At 41.9% G+C, this 17,597-nt stretch overlaps 1 protein-coding gene across 1 annotated transcript in view; it reads right to left on the bottom strand.

Moving 5' to 3' along the window:
- Positions 1-551: 551 nt before the first annotated feature.
- The window catches only part of LOC139454958 (uncharacterized), a 33,610-nt gene continuing 16,564 nt past the window's right edge, over positions 552-17,597 (bottom strand). Inside the window, exon 2 of the mRNA XM_071236556.1 lies at positions 552-1,039. Coding sequence (XP_071092657.1) covers positions 552-1,039 — 488 coding nt within the window. The remainder of the gene's footprint in view (positions 1,040-17,597) is intronic.

The following is a 17,597-nucleotide window of genomic DNA, read 5'->3' as shown; positions in this document are numbered from 1 at the left end:
ATGGATTGTATAAAAAAGTTGGCCTCTCATTGTTCCATTCGAGGCCTCTTTAATACTGAAACGAAATTAATTAATTTTTAAAACTCATGTTCATATTTTGTCACGGAACGCTTTGTCTCTTTTTCGACACACTATTCAAAATGTCACCGTTAACAACAACAAAGAATATTTGTTTCCGTATTTTTTCTAAATTTATCAATATTGACAGCAGTCTTTTTGGAGTCACCCTGATAAGACTCCTTCGTCAACAGACAGATTAGTACAAGCGATTAAACTCACACTTCATTAGGTGAGTGATTGAGCGAAATAAATGTCATCTGGGCCAGTGCGAGATCTCAGCTATCACGTGACCTCGGCACGAGAACGACATCTCTTCACGTGACCCGTGTTTGCCGGCCATGACACGTAACTGTAATAATATTTGTCCGCGTAATGAAGCGGACCCGGAGGGCCTCGTTTATTTCTCGTTTCACACTTTCATTTTTCTTTCCTGAAAAAGCTGAAAAAGGGAGTCCAATCTTCCTCGTTACATCCAGTGGAGGGAATAATTGTCAGTTGTAGTTCATGTTACTCGAAATGCTGCTAACGTCGTATACATGACGGTAAGACTGTCGGGCAGGGATGAGGGGTGTTGTGAGAGCAGGTAGCTTGGGGATCGGGGCTGCGGCTGATTGTTTGGGGTTGGAGCTGGGTGTTTTGGGCTGGGGCTGGCACTGATTGTTTGGGGCTGGGTGTTTGGGGCTGAGAGTTTGGGACTGGGCGTTTGGGACTGTGTGTTCTGGGCTGGGTGTTTGGGGTTGTGTGTTCTGGGCGGGGTATTTGACACTGGATGTTTGGTGCTGGGCGTTCTGGGCGGGGTATTTGACACTGGATGTATGGGACAGGGCGTTCTGGGCGTGGTATTTGACACTGGATGTTTGGGGCTGGGCGTTATGGGCGGGGTATTTGACACTGGATGGATGTTTGGGGCTGGGTATTTGACACTGGATGTTTGGGGCTGGGTATTTGACACTGGATGTTTGGGGCTGGGTATTTGACACTGGATGTTTGGGGCGAAGTATTTGACACTGGATGTTTGGGGCTGGGCGTTCTGGACGGGGTATTTGACACTGGATGCATATGTTTGGGGCGGGGTATTTGACACTGGATGTTAGGGACTGTGTTTTTGACACTGGATGTTTGGAAGGGGATGTTTGGGGCGAAGTATTTGACACTGGATGTTTGGGACTGTGTTTTTGACACTGGATGTTTGGGACTGGGCGTTTGGGGCGGGGTATTTGACACTGGATGTTTGGGGCTAGGCGTTCTGGGTGGGGTATTTGACACTAGATATTTTGGGCTGGGCGTTTGGGGCGGGGTATTTGACACTGGATGTTTGGGGCTGGGGTTGGGGCTGGGGCGTGGAGTTTGGGGCTGGGTCTGGGGCGCGGAGTTTGGGGCTTGGGCGGGGGGTGGTATTTGGGCCTGGGGTAGGGGTATTGTGTTCGAACTGGGGCTTAATGTTGGGGGTGGGTGTTGCAGGGTGGGCGCTAGGGATGGGGCGACAAGTCTACATTTGGCATTTCCGTGACATTTTTTCTGACGCAGATGCCGTGATTGATCAGTGGTGTTAGTATGGCTCTCGCTCGAGACATATGCATATGTATGTCGACACATGATATGCCCCCGCGGGTTCAGTTCGGTGAAGTTTGCATGTATATGTAAGACTTTACTAATGGTGGCTGACATACTGCACCGAGAGATTCTAGAGGGAAGGGGAAACAGCACGGTGGAATGAGTGTCTGTTTGGGTATGTGAGAGTTTTCACGAGTTTCTCAAGGGAGACTTAACATGGCCCATAAAGAGGCTCTCGTCTCGGAAAAGATTAATTGAATTTCAAATAAATTGAAATGAACTTGGTTTGTCTATCAACTAAATGTTTACATTGTAGATGAACCTAGACGTTTATTTACCTATTTTACGAAGACCGAATGGATCATTTTCACAAAAAGCGTTATGGTTACTTTTATTGACCCATCGGCTCAAGACTGTGAGACATACAGCCTTTTTAATTGTGTCGATGTGTTGTGATACTTATGCTAGACCTACATAGATATTTACAGCTTCTGTTATCGATTCAAGAAATATATATTGCTTAATTTTATATTGGTCAACAACAAAAAAACAAAACCCAGGGTGACACAGGTGGCCCAATCGTATGTTGGTCAATACACTGTGTAGAGTAACATCTCTTAGGCACGCCAGAAACCTATGATTGTGGGTTTGAATCCCGTTTCGCCCCGATTATGTTTTTAGGTTTGTCAGCACCATACTCGTGGTAAAAATCTAAGATATGCATCACTTCGGACATTCCTCCCACATTAAGCTGGCACGGTGTGATGTAACTAGAAAACTGTTTAAAGTGGCGTTAAACCTCACTCACTCACTCACTCCGGAGTCCGTGTCCGGAACCCGGAGGGGTTCACGGTTTGGAACGTTATTAGCGATGACGTTATACAACTAACGACGGAAAAACGTCAATTTAATGACGTTACCCAGACGCAGAGTAAACACAGGTCAGTCCCCTTTCCATGTCCTGAGATGCAGCTTTACCGTGTCAAGTTTATGTGCAAAAGTTAACATCACAACCGTCAAACTTGCAAACGGGCATTATTTCTCAGCCTCTGTAAAAATATATTTGGTTTAGCCACGTAACAATTGAGCCATCATGGTCGATGTCTTCTTAATAGCGTTCAAACATTTGTAGTAAAAACTATTTTCGGCACATAAGTACTTTAAAATCAAGCCAGTTCCTGAGCTTGGCCAACGTAAGTAGATAAAAGGAAATTGACTAACTGGCACAACGACGGTGTCCTATACAAACTACTTGTTTGCTCAGACATCAACGATGACGTTGAAGCCGTACCGCACGTCGTCCTCATAGTTAAGGAGGCGGATGAGTAAGAGTATGGAGCATTAGTGGGTCTTCATTCACACCATCATCTGGCAGGTATCGATAAGACGTTGAGACATCATTATAATTGTGTTGTATCAACTCCATGTTAAGATTGGTGCAGTCTGCATTTTATTATATAACATATATATTCTCTTCGCACCAATCACATAAAACCCTCTGGAAACATTTCTTATTTTATTAATTTTCTGGAACAATATATCCAGCTTTAATCTTTTGGTGTATTTTGTTTGTTTGCATGTCAAAGGTTATTTGAAACGTTATTTACATGTTATATAATAAAATCCAGACTCTATATATATATATATATATATATATATATATATATATATATATATATATATATATATATATATATGTTTCGAGCCTACTCCATAGGGTTAAGAGAAAAACAATTATTTAAAAAACACAATAAGAAGACTGTGACTTGAGAATAAAACAGATACGCTGCCTGTTGTTGAAGATGTGTAAATAAATGGTGTCCTCTTACAGTGTCAAGATATTTTACAACAGAAAAGGTGGAAAGCTTCTACGACGAAAAAGCCAAACTTCTCTTCTTCGAATGTTCTGCAGTACAATAGAGTGCGGATTTAATTGAAGTCAACGGGATTTTTTTTCGAAGGCGGGATAACATAACATAACTGGACGATAAGTTGCAACTGGAACCGGTGGGAAATGAGAAAGACACAAAACATAACGACTGCCATTATACAAAGCCCCCATGAAATCTGTTACGATGGCAGTTAGGGCAGAGTTAGACAAATGCGAGTACCTTTGTGAGCTTAATTGGACACAACGTGGTGTAGGTGATCGGGGCGAGCTTTTACTGGAGGATGTTTTATGGCGATGATGCATAAAACTGTATATCACGTCATTCCATGATGCAAAAGATGCTGTTGCAAGGCCGAAGAAGAACAAGTTTTACACTGAAGATATATTATAAAGGTAAAAAAACTAGGTTGTCTATAATAACCTACGGAAGACTTAATTTACATTTACACCGCCAACCGTCTGTGAATACCCCCAACTGTCTAACTACTAGTACATACATACATACATACATACATACATACATACATACATAGTTTTACATACATACATACATACATACATACATACATACATACATACATACATAGGATATTACGAGTTATGTCCCTTCTATGTCCCTCCTATTGACAAATCAGATTCAATAACTCAATATCACTCGCATTTGCTTCAAACAAAATGGCCTGCTCAGTCACGACGATCCGATCAATAATCTCTTTTGTAACAAAACGGGTCTTGCCCCGCGAAGCGCATCAGATCACTTGAGCACCTTAATTAAACAGCATGAAAAGATTTGCAAAATATCTCTCGCCGACCAATTGGAGGTACGCATGCTTTACAAATCCTGCAGTCGACCGAAATCTGCAAGTTACACTGCATGTTGTTTACGAACCATATGACTAGATCATAACGCGCTTTTGATTGGACCATGCATAGACTCGTTATTCCACCCGAAATGTAACTCGGAATTCCAACCTAGTTCGGCAAGGGTGGAAACTGGACTTTCATAGTCAGTTAACTCCCTTGCATCTCGAAGATGGTGAATGTTGTTTTACACCGCATGTGCTTAAGAGCCATATCACGACAGCATGCAAATAATCGAGTCTGGATGGCATAAGAAACGACCCAAGTCACGGGGGCACGACACCACACACCAGGTAAGGCATTGTAACCACCCGATCTCCTCTCTGGATCTCCTCCTGAAGCATCCTCTCGAAACTGAACGTTGTCAAATCGATACAAATACTGGTTAAGAACAGTGTTAAACAGTGTTTAATAATGCTATCGATTTCCTAAGAACAGGTGAAATAATTGTCAATAATTTATCTTTAAGTTCACAACATAGTGTTCTCTCATTAACGACGTCAGCGTTTGACAAAGCATATTACCTCTGAAAATATTTATCAATGCGAAAACCAGCAGTTCTAATTACAGCATACAGTTCTCGGACACAATGGTTAAATAAACCACGGCTAATTTGCTTTCACTTGTTTTATTCATGCACGGAAATATTTTTCTTGTTGGGTAATTACAACTCCATGTGGATCCATCTTGTCATTCCAAGTTTTATATAAACCAGGGAATTGTGGCGGCCATGTCGAATCAACACGCCCTCCGCAGGCAGTAGGCTAATTGGGCACCTGATTAGGAATAAACACAGAACTCACGCGAAAACGTTTTGTTTTGGTAACGCGGAAACTTCAGACTAATTTTATTTACATATGGACAATTTGTTGAGCTGTTCTATTTACATCTGCATGTTTGAACAGACAGAGGACACGGAGTTGCACCCCTTTAATCACCTACAGGTGGCGCAGATCACGTCAGTGCGTTGGGGTTAACAAGATCAAGTCATGATTGCAATTCCAGACGAACAGGGCTAGTTTTTCGTCCCCAAAACCGGAAGTTAGGGTTTTTACTAAAATCGGAATTTTTAAAATCGGATTCTACATCACTGACCGAGTAAACGATCATTTGCAAAGATGCAAGGAAATGAGAAAGAACTTAATCACATGAGCCCAATTTGCACAGTAGCTCTCTCTTGTGATGCGGGACACCGCAGCATCTCTGTTGTTGAGGTGAGGCAAGGTGAAATGGGTGTTAACGTCCGGACTAAAATTGGTATTATAGTTTCATCCCCTTAATGCCGAGCGCCAGGCAGGGTAACAAAAAGTACCATGTTTTAACGTCTTTGGTATGACGTGGCCAGGGGATCGAACCCCCGACCTCCTGCTCTCCGGTAAGACGCTGTATCCACTAGACCACAGAGGCAGTATTGTTATTGAGACTTTGCCTACAAGCGCAGGTATTCGAGAACTTCGTGCCAAGCTTAACGGTATCACATTTTCAGCTGAAGGTCAAGCGTCAAACATCTACTTTGAGAAAAATATAACAAAAGAGGGATAATCTTACCTTCATGACATCGAGATAAGAACAATTTCGAGAATTCCATAGTGACGCTATATGTCGCCTATTATATTCAGTCAAATGCAGGGGACACAGGTGGCGCCGCGATTCTCTGTGCAGAGTTGCGTCACTTGGGCACGCCAGAAACCTATGATTGTGTTCGCTCCGATTGTGTTTCTAGGTTTGTCAGCACCATACCCGTGTTCGTGGGTTTCACCGAAGTGGTAAACGTCTGAGACCTGCATCACTTCGGGCTTTCCTCCTACATTAATATTAAGCTGACACGCCGTGATATAGCTGGAATACTGTTAAAAGCGGCGTTAAACACAACTCACTCACTCACTCACTAGTCAGATGCATTGTCAATACCACAAGCAGTTGAACCTCGTTGATCCGGACTGTACGGCGTCCATCAAAATCACAGGAGAAACACATTTCCGGATTAATGAGTGAGTGAGTATGGTTTTACGCCGCTTTTAGCAATATTCGAGGAACATCACGGCGGGGAACACCAGAAATGAGCTTCACACATTGTACCCATGTGGGGAATCGGACCCGGGTCTTCGGCGTGACGAGCGAACGCTTTAACCACTAGACTACCCGACCCGAATATTCCAGCTATATGAAGGCGGTCTGTAAATAATAGTCTGGACCAAACAATCCAGTGATGAGCATCGATCCACGCAATTAGGATACGATGACTTGCATCAACCAAGTCAGCGATCCTGACCACCCGATCCCGTGAGTCGCCTTTCACGGCTAGCATGGGTTACTGAAGTTATATCCCGGATCTTCACGGGCCTTATATGGCCTCTGGTTGTCCAGAAATATAATGTATTATGTGTCCCATACAACATGGGACAATCTTGAATGCAACGCTAAACCGCATTTCACCACACTTTTCATGTCTTGCAGAACTGACAGAAAACACACTCCGTCTCAGCAAGCCCTGTTCTGGTTATACAGCGTGGGTGAATTTGGTTTGACGACGCTTGGAACAGCGAATAATTTTAAGAAAGATCGAAGTGATGCTGATCGTTTACCTCTTTACTATCGACACCGACGCGAATGAGTCGGTGCCCGAAAACTTATCAACACAATCATGGCGAATGGGGGATGCGAACCCACGCCATGGCCGACTGGATCATTCGCGCCCTCTTCGGGTTCAGAGGAATGTACACATTAGCCGAATTTTATTGTGAATTGTTTGTGCGGCGATATCCCATAAACATTATTAAAAAGGCATATAGACTTATTAACACTTTATTTTTACGGGAAATCCAGATAAACGATAAGTTTTTAGCTTGTTCATTTCGGACTCATGATGTAATGCTGTGACACGATTGCCAATTTTTGCCCATGTTTTAGAAGGTTTGTTCGATCTCAACATTTGGAGCGAATTACCAACGAACTTTCATTGCTCGGAGAATAAAGACACCATGATTGCCCTTTATGTTCCATGCTCAACGGCAAATGACCGTCATAGTTGTTTTTATATCTAACTCGGAGGAGAGTTTTACGCAGAAACATTAAGGTCAAGGTCACCGTTTACAATTTTAAACACATTACATCTCAGCAATCAACGTCATTTTTTACATGAAAGAACAGTTTGACATAAAAAAAGCAAAGCCAGTTGTAATTTGTCTTTTTGATGCTGACATAGTGTATTCATCTTCCCCGTCTCCGAGTCTCCTTCGGCTAATTTCGAGATCTCGGATAATCACGCGTATTGTAAGATGAATGGCGGCTGTTTGACGGCCGTTGTTTGTCTCGTCAACACGTGCATCATTCTGGCTTCCCTTCCGTCACATCTCGCGAGACAAAAACGCCGTTGCAACGACGCCGTCGGTTGTGCGTCTCGCAAGGTGTCGAAAATGGTTGTCGTGTCTCCCGCAGACAAATAAGATGTTATTACAGCCGCCAAAAGCCGTCGACGAGTTTCACTTATTAACCTCGATTCTACGGCTTTGTGTCCAGGGGCTGATGATGATCCCGGCGAGATGGGCTGTATCAGTGCATTAGACACCCAATATTCTCCAAACAGTAATGTCTGCTCGGAGTCCAGGAGGTCTTGTGACACTGGGCGTCTCACGTTCTCCCACTCTGGTGCCATGCTTGCCGGCTTCAAAGTACAGGCGTCCGAGTCGACATTGACCACTTGAAGCTTTTCATGACCGTTTCCAGACACAGTTTCATTTTATGTTGCAGATAAGAGTGAGTGAGTGAGGTTTTACGCCGCTTTTAGCAATATTCCAGCAATATCAGGGCGGGGGACACTAGAAATGGGCTCGCAGATAAGGAGTGAGGGTGTAAGCGAGCACGTTGGTGAAACCCCTGATCCCCCCTTGGCGCCGGCAAACCAAGGTTCACGTGCTTGGATTCGATGAAACGACAGCGGATCATTGTTTAGCTACGCGACACAACTCTGCACGTCAAATTACAGTCCTGTCCTGCGTGTCCTTACGTAAGGATAATAACTTAATAAACATGAAGGATGCATTAAACATTAAATTTAAGTTTATTTTTCTTCATCGTCAACGCTGAGAAATATCACGATAAATGCCTTTTAATGATGCCGGAAATTTGCTGTTCGCACGAAAAAGAAAGTTCGTATATCCTGGAAGTGAATAAAATTAGCCTCGTTTTGACCGAGTTGGCTTTATACCCAACAAAAATTTGCACAGGGGTGACGGCAAGTTTAGATTTGTGTAAGAGATACGTTTAGAACGAACGACCACATAAAACATCTGTAGTGTTTTTAGAACAGGTTCAGTGTCATTTTCTTGTAGGTTTTTATACCGTTTTGATTTAATCCACACATGCCGGAGATGATATGGCTGTATCATTCCCCTATTTGTCAAAACTTTAAATGATGACGAGACAGCGGCCATGTTTGTTTCTCGTACAATGTACAGTTAACGTGGCATGAGATGTCATCCCTTTTCGTTTTGCACTTAATGATTTTATACTTTTTCTCACAGCGCGTCATTATGTATGGGTAGTTGATAAAATCATAATTTATTTTGACATACAACGAGAGTAAATAAAACAGACAACAATATAAGTCCCGTGTTTCCACTCACCGGCGGACGCAATTACATACTTCCGTCGACCTAATGTCCTCGTGCACTGGAGGACCCTTGTGCGTTTCGTCTGGGTAACTTGTTTCTTCGTGTGTTATGTAACACATGAAAGGAATACGCACTTTGCTATGACACATTACGCCATAGCTCGCAACGTAAGGATGTTGCGTGATGAGAGTCATGTGTCTAGGCGTACGTACCTCGTAACCTCTGGACCGTGGAAGTATGTTTACATTTGAAACAGATATTTGTTTTAGTCTTAGGACAAAGAGCGTTTTTTTAACTTTAGGTTGGCGGTGTTTGGCAATGCGATGCGTGGAGCTTCACGAAACAAGTGATGTAAGGAGCTGACAAAAGTCTCAGATGGAATCGAAGCAAGTAAGTGAGTTGGGCTTGACACGGCTTTGAAAGTTACATCGCGGCGTGTCTGCTAGATGTGGATGATTTTAGAGTTACGCTGGTTGAAGGGGTTTACTGACCAGGAGACGGGTGTAGTACTGACAAATAAAAACTCATAGTCGGACTTTGAACCACGAACAGCGGACCCTGTCACGACTAAGGGACACCATTTGCTACAACACACCATGTGTCCTTTTTAGACGGAAGTGACGTGACTGAATTTGTTATATTGTAAACTGGATGATAGAGATATAAAGTAGCGTCCACATTTGCCGATGTGATGCGCGATGTCTTTTTTAGGTACAACCGAACATGTTCTTTCTGAGCGGATTTCTTTTGATTAAAAGTTGTTTGATCAGGGTTACAGCCTTAGTAAAGCTTCTTCTTTTGGTAGAAATGTCATATGATTATGGTTTGGTTTGGTTTGTTGTTCTACGCCGCACTAAGCAATATTCCAGCTATATGACAGCAGTCTGTAAATAATCGAGTCTGGACCAGACAATCCAGTGATTGATATAATGAACAATTGGGATCAATGACATGCTTCAACAAGTCAGCGAGCCTGACCATCCGATCCCGTTAGTCGCCTCTAACGACAAGCATAGTCGTCTTTTAGGCAAGCATGGGTTGCTGAAGACTTATTCTACCCCGGATCTTCACGGGTCCCTTATGACTATGGAAATGGTTTTGTCGCTTAGATTTCTAAATTGTGATGGTTTATTTACAGAATGTCAGAAATTCAGTAACGCTGAAGAAATATTTAAAATGGTTTCTTGACGTAAATGTCTTACAGTACACAATATGTTCATGGAGAAAAGCGGGGAACATGTCAGTGTATCGAGGGAAGCAGGTTTATGAGGTTGCTGTAGTTGATTACGTCATAAATCCAAATCCGGGGTAGAATAGGTCTCCAGCAACCCATGCTTGCCTAAAAGACGACTATGCTTGTCGTTAGAGGCGACTAACGGGATCGGGTGGTCAGGCTCGCGGTCAGGGTGGTTGATGCATGTCATCGTATCCCAATTGCGTGTATCGATGCTCATGATGTCAAGCCCTGGATTGTCTGGTCCAGACTCGATTATTTACAGACCGCCGTCATATAGCTGGAATATTGCTGAGTGCGGCGATAAACATCAAACAAACAAACAAACAAAAAATAGCCTTGACATACATGTACGCCATCCTGATTATCGGATGTTTTGTCGATGGATTGGGTTGTGATAACCACAATAGAATTATTATTTTACACTTTTGAATCTTTAAAAAAATACTTAAATGCTAGTTTATTGTGCGGAGAGTTTGATAGTAACCTTCAGTGATGAGTGCGTGAGTGAGTGGGTGAGTTTATCACCACTTTTAAAAGTGTTTCATTTATAGTACAGCTTAATGTAGGAGGAAAGCCCAAAGTTATGCCGGTCGTAAAACCACACCCCTCTTTTCTTCATAGTAAAATCGGTTTGGTGCTGGGAAAAACACGATTCACCCTTACATTTATCTGACACGTGTTGATAGAAATGACAGAATATTCAAACTTTACTCACTAATATAAGTCGCTGTTCAGTTGGTAAGCACCATACCCGTGCTCGTGGGTTTCACCGAAGTGGTAAACGTCTGAGACCTGCATCACTTCGGGTTTTCCTCCAACATTCAGCTGACACGCCGTGATATATCTGGTATACTGTTAGAAGCGGCGTTAAACCCAACTCACTCACCCACAGTTCAGTTGAATCTTACACGAGTCCATGCGAGATCCATATCCACCTTACAAAAATCATTTTTGGTTGATGAGGGACGAATTCAGCCTAAGGGCGTAATAGCCTGCCCTTTGTAGACACATTCCACTATTTTCTAATGCAAAATATTTTAAAATTAGTGACATTATTTCAGAAAGGTAAACATCCACTGTAAATATTACACGACCGATGCGTTATACACAACATGAACCGAACCAAAATTTCGGGCCAGCCTAAAAAACATACCCAAAAAATCGTGATTACTGTGAAATTGAACAAAATTAGAACAAATGTTACTCTAATCCCGTTTAACCGCATCACACTCCGGTAGAACGCACCTTCTTTCCTATTTCCCCCGTTCCCTCGCGGGCGTTGTGAGTTAAGGGTGAGTCACAGAGCTGGAAAGATCCATTCCGGGTCTAATAATTTTGGGGAGAAAGTCGTTTATCACAAACGAAGTGAGATTAGATGAACAGATGAAGAAAGGCGTAATCACACCATCAGGAAAGGAATTTAATCTGCCTGATAACTCGCCAGTGAAATTTGACACTGTCAATTGAGACGCGCCTTGCCGAGCCAGGATGATTGACAGATCGTAACGCAAAGGGACTTGAGCATCTTTTTCAAGGATTTCTTTTCGGGCCATGTCCTCCCTCTTTAATATTCCGTGTTAGAGTTCGAAATCATACGGCTGAAAAAGTAGCTTCCAGACCAAATGTCGGATAAGACAGGCTCCCATATGAATATTATGTTTTCAGAAGGGGCCGATGCATGTTAAATCCCGTTTGTCAACACATTTAATCATTTCCATTTGAGCAAAACACATGCTGATTTCAAAAGTCGTAAATGTATTTTATTTAAAGGCACTCACATAATTTGATTTTTTATATGACGATTTGTGAAAAAACAAACCCATATTCCATAACATGTTTATGTATTTTCTTTGAAAATTTTACAATATGTTTTTTTCTTAAATATAATTCCGATAAGATTTGCATGGGTTGAACGTTCCTTTACGTATGCTGGTATTTGACGTAACAATTAACTTAACAGGGGTGATCGTTCTATGGAAAAACAACTTCTTTATTACATTTATTAATAAAGAAGTTGTATATCCACAGAACTGTCTCCCTTGTTCATCATACCAGCTGCCAGAAGATGCCATCCGCCGTCTTCATGGAGACGTGGCAATTACTGCCATCAACAAACTCAATAACCAAGAGAATGTGTGTCCAATTCTCCGATCACTTCACCTTCCCGACAAGAAGCAGACTCACCAGACAATCAGCATCCATTGTAGTAAACAAGTTGTATATCCATAGAGCTACCTCCCTCATCCGTCATACCAACTTATAATACCACTTAAAGAAGTTGATTATTGAATTGTTTACATGTGAAACTGATCTGGGTGTCTGGGTGTGTGGGTAGTTGGCATTCCCTCGCATGGAACAGCGGGTTTATGACACCACTTTTAGTCATAGTCCAAGGATACCATGTCGGGGGGTACCTGGGACTGATACATACATTGTACCAAGTTGTACCAAATCGAACCAGAGACGTTCCCACGACAAACCAGCACTTAAACAACAGTGCTACCCAGACTCTACTGAAATGGGAGCTAGAAAGCAAAACATACTTAGCAATACAAAAACATGTTTCAAAGAAACTCACAGATTTGATTTCTTAAAAAATCATAAAAAAAATTATATTTCAAAATTTGAACAAATTGTACCAAGTTGGAAATCGAACCAGAGACGTCTCCACGACAAGCCAGCACTTAAACCACAGTGCTACTCAGACTCTCCTGAACTGGGAGCTAGAAAGCCAAACATACTTAGCAATACAATAAATGTTTCAAAGAAACACACAGATTTGATTTCTTAAAAAATCATAACATTTGTTATATTTATATTTCAAATATATGTTATATTTCAAAATTTGAATAAATGGTATCTTCCTTGGAATTGTCCACTTGCGCCAACATTTTGAAACAAACAGCATGACTCTCCCCTCCCCCAATCGTTCACCCGCTGATCACCCCCCAGTGTCAGACTCAGAATGAGAGGTCCCACGGGAGCCATCCGCCCCGAGGTGATTTACTTCGGACTCTTTGTGACTTTACGCGTGAAGAAATAATCCCGTTCCGACCGTATCTCGCACCGCCTGTGTACTATCATGGTCTTCCCCTTTTTGTAGCTCGAGTTTATTAGATATTGATGCGATTATGAAAATGATATTGCCCCATAACGGGTCTAATTTGACTTAGAAGGACAGGCGTGCACACTTAGGGTTAGAATTGGATTGGTCAGTCGTCACATTATCTAATGAATGACCACCATTAGAGGCCGATATCCGTAGATGAATCATGTACCGATAGCACAGATGCTGGATCTGAAACATAATGAAGATCCGTATCAATGCGATTGACCACTACATGAGTGAAAAAACATACTCAACCCTAATATTCTTTGGACATTATTTTAAACAAAGTTAATTATTTAACCTGAGAGTGATATTTTAGGGCATTTTGGTTTCAGATTACTATAACAATAAATGGCGTGAATATATTTGAGACGCACCCTGAACAGTGGCGATTGAGTTTGGTGATGTCATTTTGATCAGTCTCGTGCAATAAAAGGGCAGTAAAGAGGCCTTTTCTCTTGTGGACTTTAACTTTTTATTTTTACAGTTCCACATTAAATAAAACATCAATAATGATGTACAAATCCCCAGTTGCCACATTAATACATTTTTCCATAAAAAGCTGCATTAATCAAATTTGCCTTTTAACTACATCCTTCGCATTTAGATATTTAAATTATCAAAACAAACAAAGAAAACAAAACCGGAATATAAATCACTATAAACATCAACGTTTCCACAAATCTACAAATTGACGTATCTGACTGTTTACTTCCGAGCTCGATTAAACATGGGAAACGTTGTTTGGTCTGTGTTAAACATTCTTCTTTCGGCTACAAGACACGTTTACATCAATATCTGATTAAAACGTCCAGCAGAACATCAATTAAAATAACTGGTTCTACAAGATGTCGTTTACCAAGTCGCATAATGAAAATAAACTCATGAAGAGAAAGCATCAGTCTGTTATGATTTACTATCCGGATGCCCTTGTATCGCTTCGTCAATGTCAGCGGGGCTAAATAGACAATGATTAACAACATAGTTAGTGCACAGTGTTAAAATAAATACATTAATATGTATTATGTAACATACGTCACCGTTAATTTCCCGATGATGTCTCGGTAAACACGTGTATGCCACTGACGTCACCAGGCGGGTTATTGATGGTCGTGCTGAAACGCGTGCACGTGACACTCCGACGTGACACTCTCGTGAATAATGAGGTTGTTGTGTGCAGAGATAACTTTGTTTACTGTATCTCGAGCCATGGCACTGAAGTCATACGACGCTACGTGCTTGACGAACGTTACCGGCAGACGTTACGTAATGTCGCCGTCGCCACGTTGTCACAGATGCACGTGCATCTCCGGTCTTAGCGTCACCTGCACGACGTCAGTGAACGTCATCGGATCCCTGTGAACGAATTACGTAATGATCTTCAGTGGTTAACCGTGACGAATGTGTAGCCTAACTCTAATTAGACGAGCAAATTGGTGTGTTCCAACGTGAAGTTTTAAAAGGTAAACTTGGAAAAAATCGAAAAACAAATTACGTGGATTTTTTACCGATTGAATAACATGTTAAAGTGTTAAATTCGCTTCAGAAAATCAGAAGAGCTGACAACGCGAGGGTAGAAAATTAGGAGACCATTGTACTTTCCGCTAATACAGGTGATAAATATACGGGAATTGGAAAGGTGTTTACGGCTTGTGATAAATCAATTCATGTGAGCGCTCACCATTCTAGTGGAGGAATTCGTTTGTGTTGAACCCTTTATTAACACTTTCGAAAACGTCATTTATTTCCAAATGGTTTTATCTAAAAATTATGTCCAATTTGTATTGTGAGCGTGCAGTTAGATTTGTTTTTGCTCGTTCATAACATAGCTTGCCGTCTCACTCTTTCGTTAAAAGTATCCTTAATTATGACGTTTAGAGTGGTTTCAGTAACACGCACGTCCACAAGATTGATATATAGTAACTCCGCTTTGATCGTTATTTCACGGCGTGTCAGCTTAATAGGAGGAAATGGGAGGAAAGATCACAGTGATGCAAAGTGTAGAATGAAACAGAGCATAACTGTGTTGCAGGCAGCCCATAACTGCATATGAAGTACCATATGCTTGAATAAGTTAATAGAGTGAGTGAGTTGTGTTTAACCCCGCTGTTAACATTTTTCCAGTTATATCGCGGCGTGACAGCTAAATGTGGGAGAAAAAGCCCGAAGAGATGTAGGTCTCGGACGTTTACCACTTCGGTGAAACCCACGAGCACGGATATGGTGCTGACAAACCTAGAAACATAAAAGGAGCGAACCGGGATTCGAACCCACAATCATAGGATTCTGGCGTGCCCAAGGGAGCAACTCTACACAGAGAATCGCGGCGCCTTAGACGACTTGGTCACCCGTACCCCCATAAGTTAATAGAACATGGCGGAATATATATATTGTTAATAGGTAGCGTTTAACAGAGTTAGTTTTCACCAGAGGACTTGTAAGTTTTCATTTATATTGAACAGAAAACACTTATGTCTAGCTTTCTTAAAACTCTGTTTTTTCTGCTATTAAACATATTATTACATTTATAAATGTTTGGCTTGTTTCGATACCACCATGATATGTACAAGAGCCTGTGGGTATTGAAATGGGTACATTGTAAGATAATATGATGTTAGTTCCCTGTTTCATCGAGGTGACATATGTTGCATTGCTTTGTTTGTTTGTTTCTTGTTTAACGCTGCACTCAACAATATTCCAGCTATATGACGGCGGTCTGTAAATAGTCGACTCTGGACAAGGGAATCCAGTGATTGACATCATGAGCATCGATCTGCGCAATTGGGATACGATGACATGCATCAACCAAGTCAGCGAGCCTGACCACCCGATCCGTTAGTCGCCTCTTACGGCAATGCAAGAGAATAAAGGGCAACGTATCTGTGAAAGTATCTTCACGAACGGACCACTGAAAATCAGGGATGACACCAGGTGTTCGCTAAAAGGATAAACATATACTGATCTACCGGCACCACACACCTTTCATACAAAATACATGTACATGTCTTGATTCTAATGACTATCCCTGCCGTAGATACTTGATGATATACTTTGGTCTCTGTTAAAAATAGCCGATATTCAAGTTATATTTCATTTCTGGATCAGATTCCAACCTTTTTGCACATGCCATGCCTTTCAAAGCTGTGTCAGATTCGCAGAGGAACTTAATTAGTTGTGGTTACTGTGGCCTCGGGCACGTCTCTTCATACTTCGTGGCCAATTGAGGTCACATCCTACCTTTACATCAAGCTGACTTTTAGAGACTTGTAATTCACAAGAACCATTAAAATAACACATTTTCCTTCCTTACCCAGTCAGTTATGAACAAGAAATCGAGACACAATAATACCTTTAAACTGTAGACATGTAGCGGGAATGAAACAATGTCACAAGGGCGAGAGGCAGAGCCAGAACACCTCATTGAACACGACGAATGGGCTTCACATGATCAACCCATGTGGAAAATCGAACCCGGGTCTTCAGCGTGACGGACATTGGGTCTTGGCATCCCCACAAACCCTATACCAATGGACGCCGCACAGACGATCGATTCTTTATTTTCAGTCTTTAACTCATTACCAGAGGTTCTTTTCGACGTCATAAAATATGACTCTCATCTGTCAAACGTTGGTTCTTAATAGTGAAACGTTTGCCAGCGTAGCCCAAGCACCAAATCGCTATCGTTCGAACCATAGTTTCTTCTCTGCTGGAGGCGGTTTGTCTCGCCAGGAGGCCATTTTTGACGTCAGATTCCATCTATACATACAACTTACTAATAGTCGGCGTTAGTCGCGCGATCCACGGAACCATTTGTCAAAAGAATCGAGTCCCCCCCAAAGGACCACTAAGCTTAATTCTATCGAAAGCCATTTTCAAGGGACTATTTCATTTCACCAGCCACTCAAAACAGCTAAAGTACGTGTCACCCAAACACAAAGAACCTATATCAAATGCAGTCCTCCGAGAAATTAAAGAAGCCGCTTAGCGATGGTTAAAAGATATATGTTGTAACCGTGCCAAAACGAATTCAATAAAATTTAAAAGAGCTATTTATCATGAAACGGGGCTCAAATATGGTGTAGATAAAAGATCCTTCCCTTGAGCATAGCCGGACGCGTCGCGTCCGCGAACCAAGTCCCACAGCGGCCATTTTGTTTCACGGGACATGAGAATGTATTTAGTAAGACAAAAAGGTCGAACAACGAAAAAAACCACTCCAAATCTGTTTGGTCCGAGGGGAAGTAACGGAAGAACAGCCATTCAATCGGATAT

Source organism: Haliotis cracherodii, unplaced genomic scaffold (assembly GCF_022045235.1).
Source record: "Haliotis cracherodii isolate W230 unplaced genomic scaffold, xgHalCrac1.p SCAF_11, whole genome shotgun sequence".
In the NCBI taxonomy this organism is placed as follows: Eukaryota; Metazoa; Mollusca; class Gastropoda; order Lepetellida; family Haliotidae; genus Haliotis; species Haliotis cracherodii.
The sequence above is the reverse complement of the archived record's forward strand: the minus strand, read 5'-3'. Positions and strand labels throughout refer to the sequence as shown.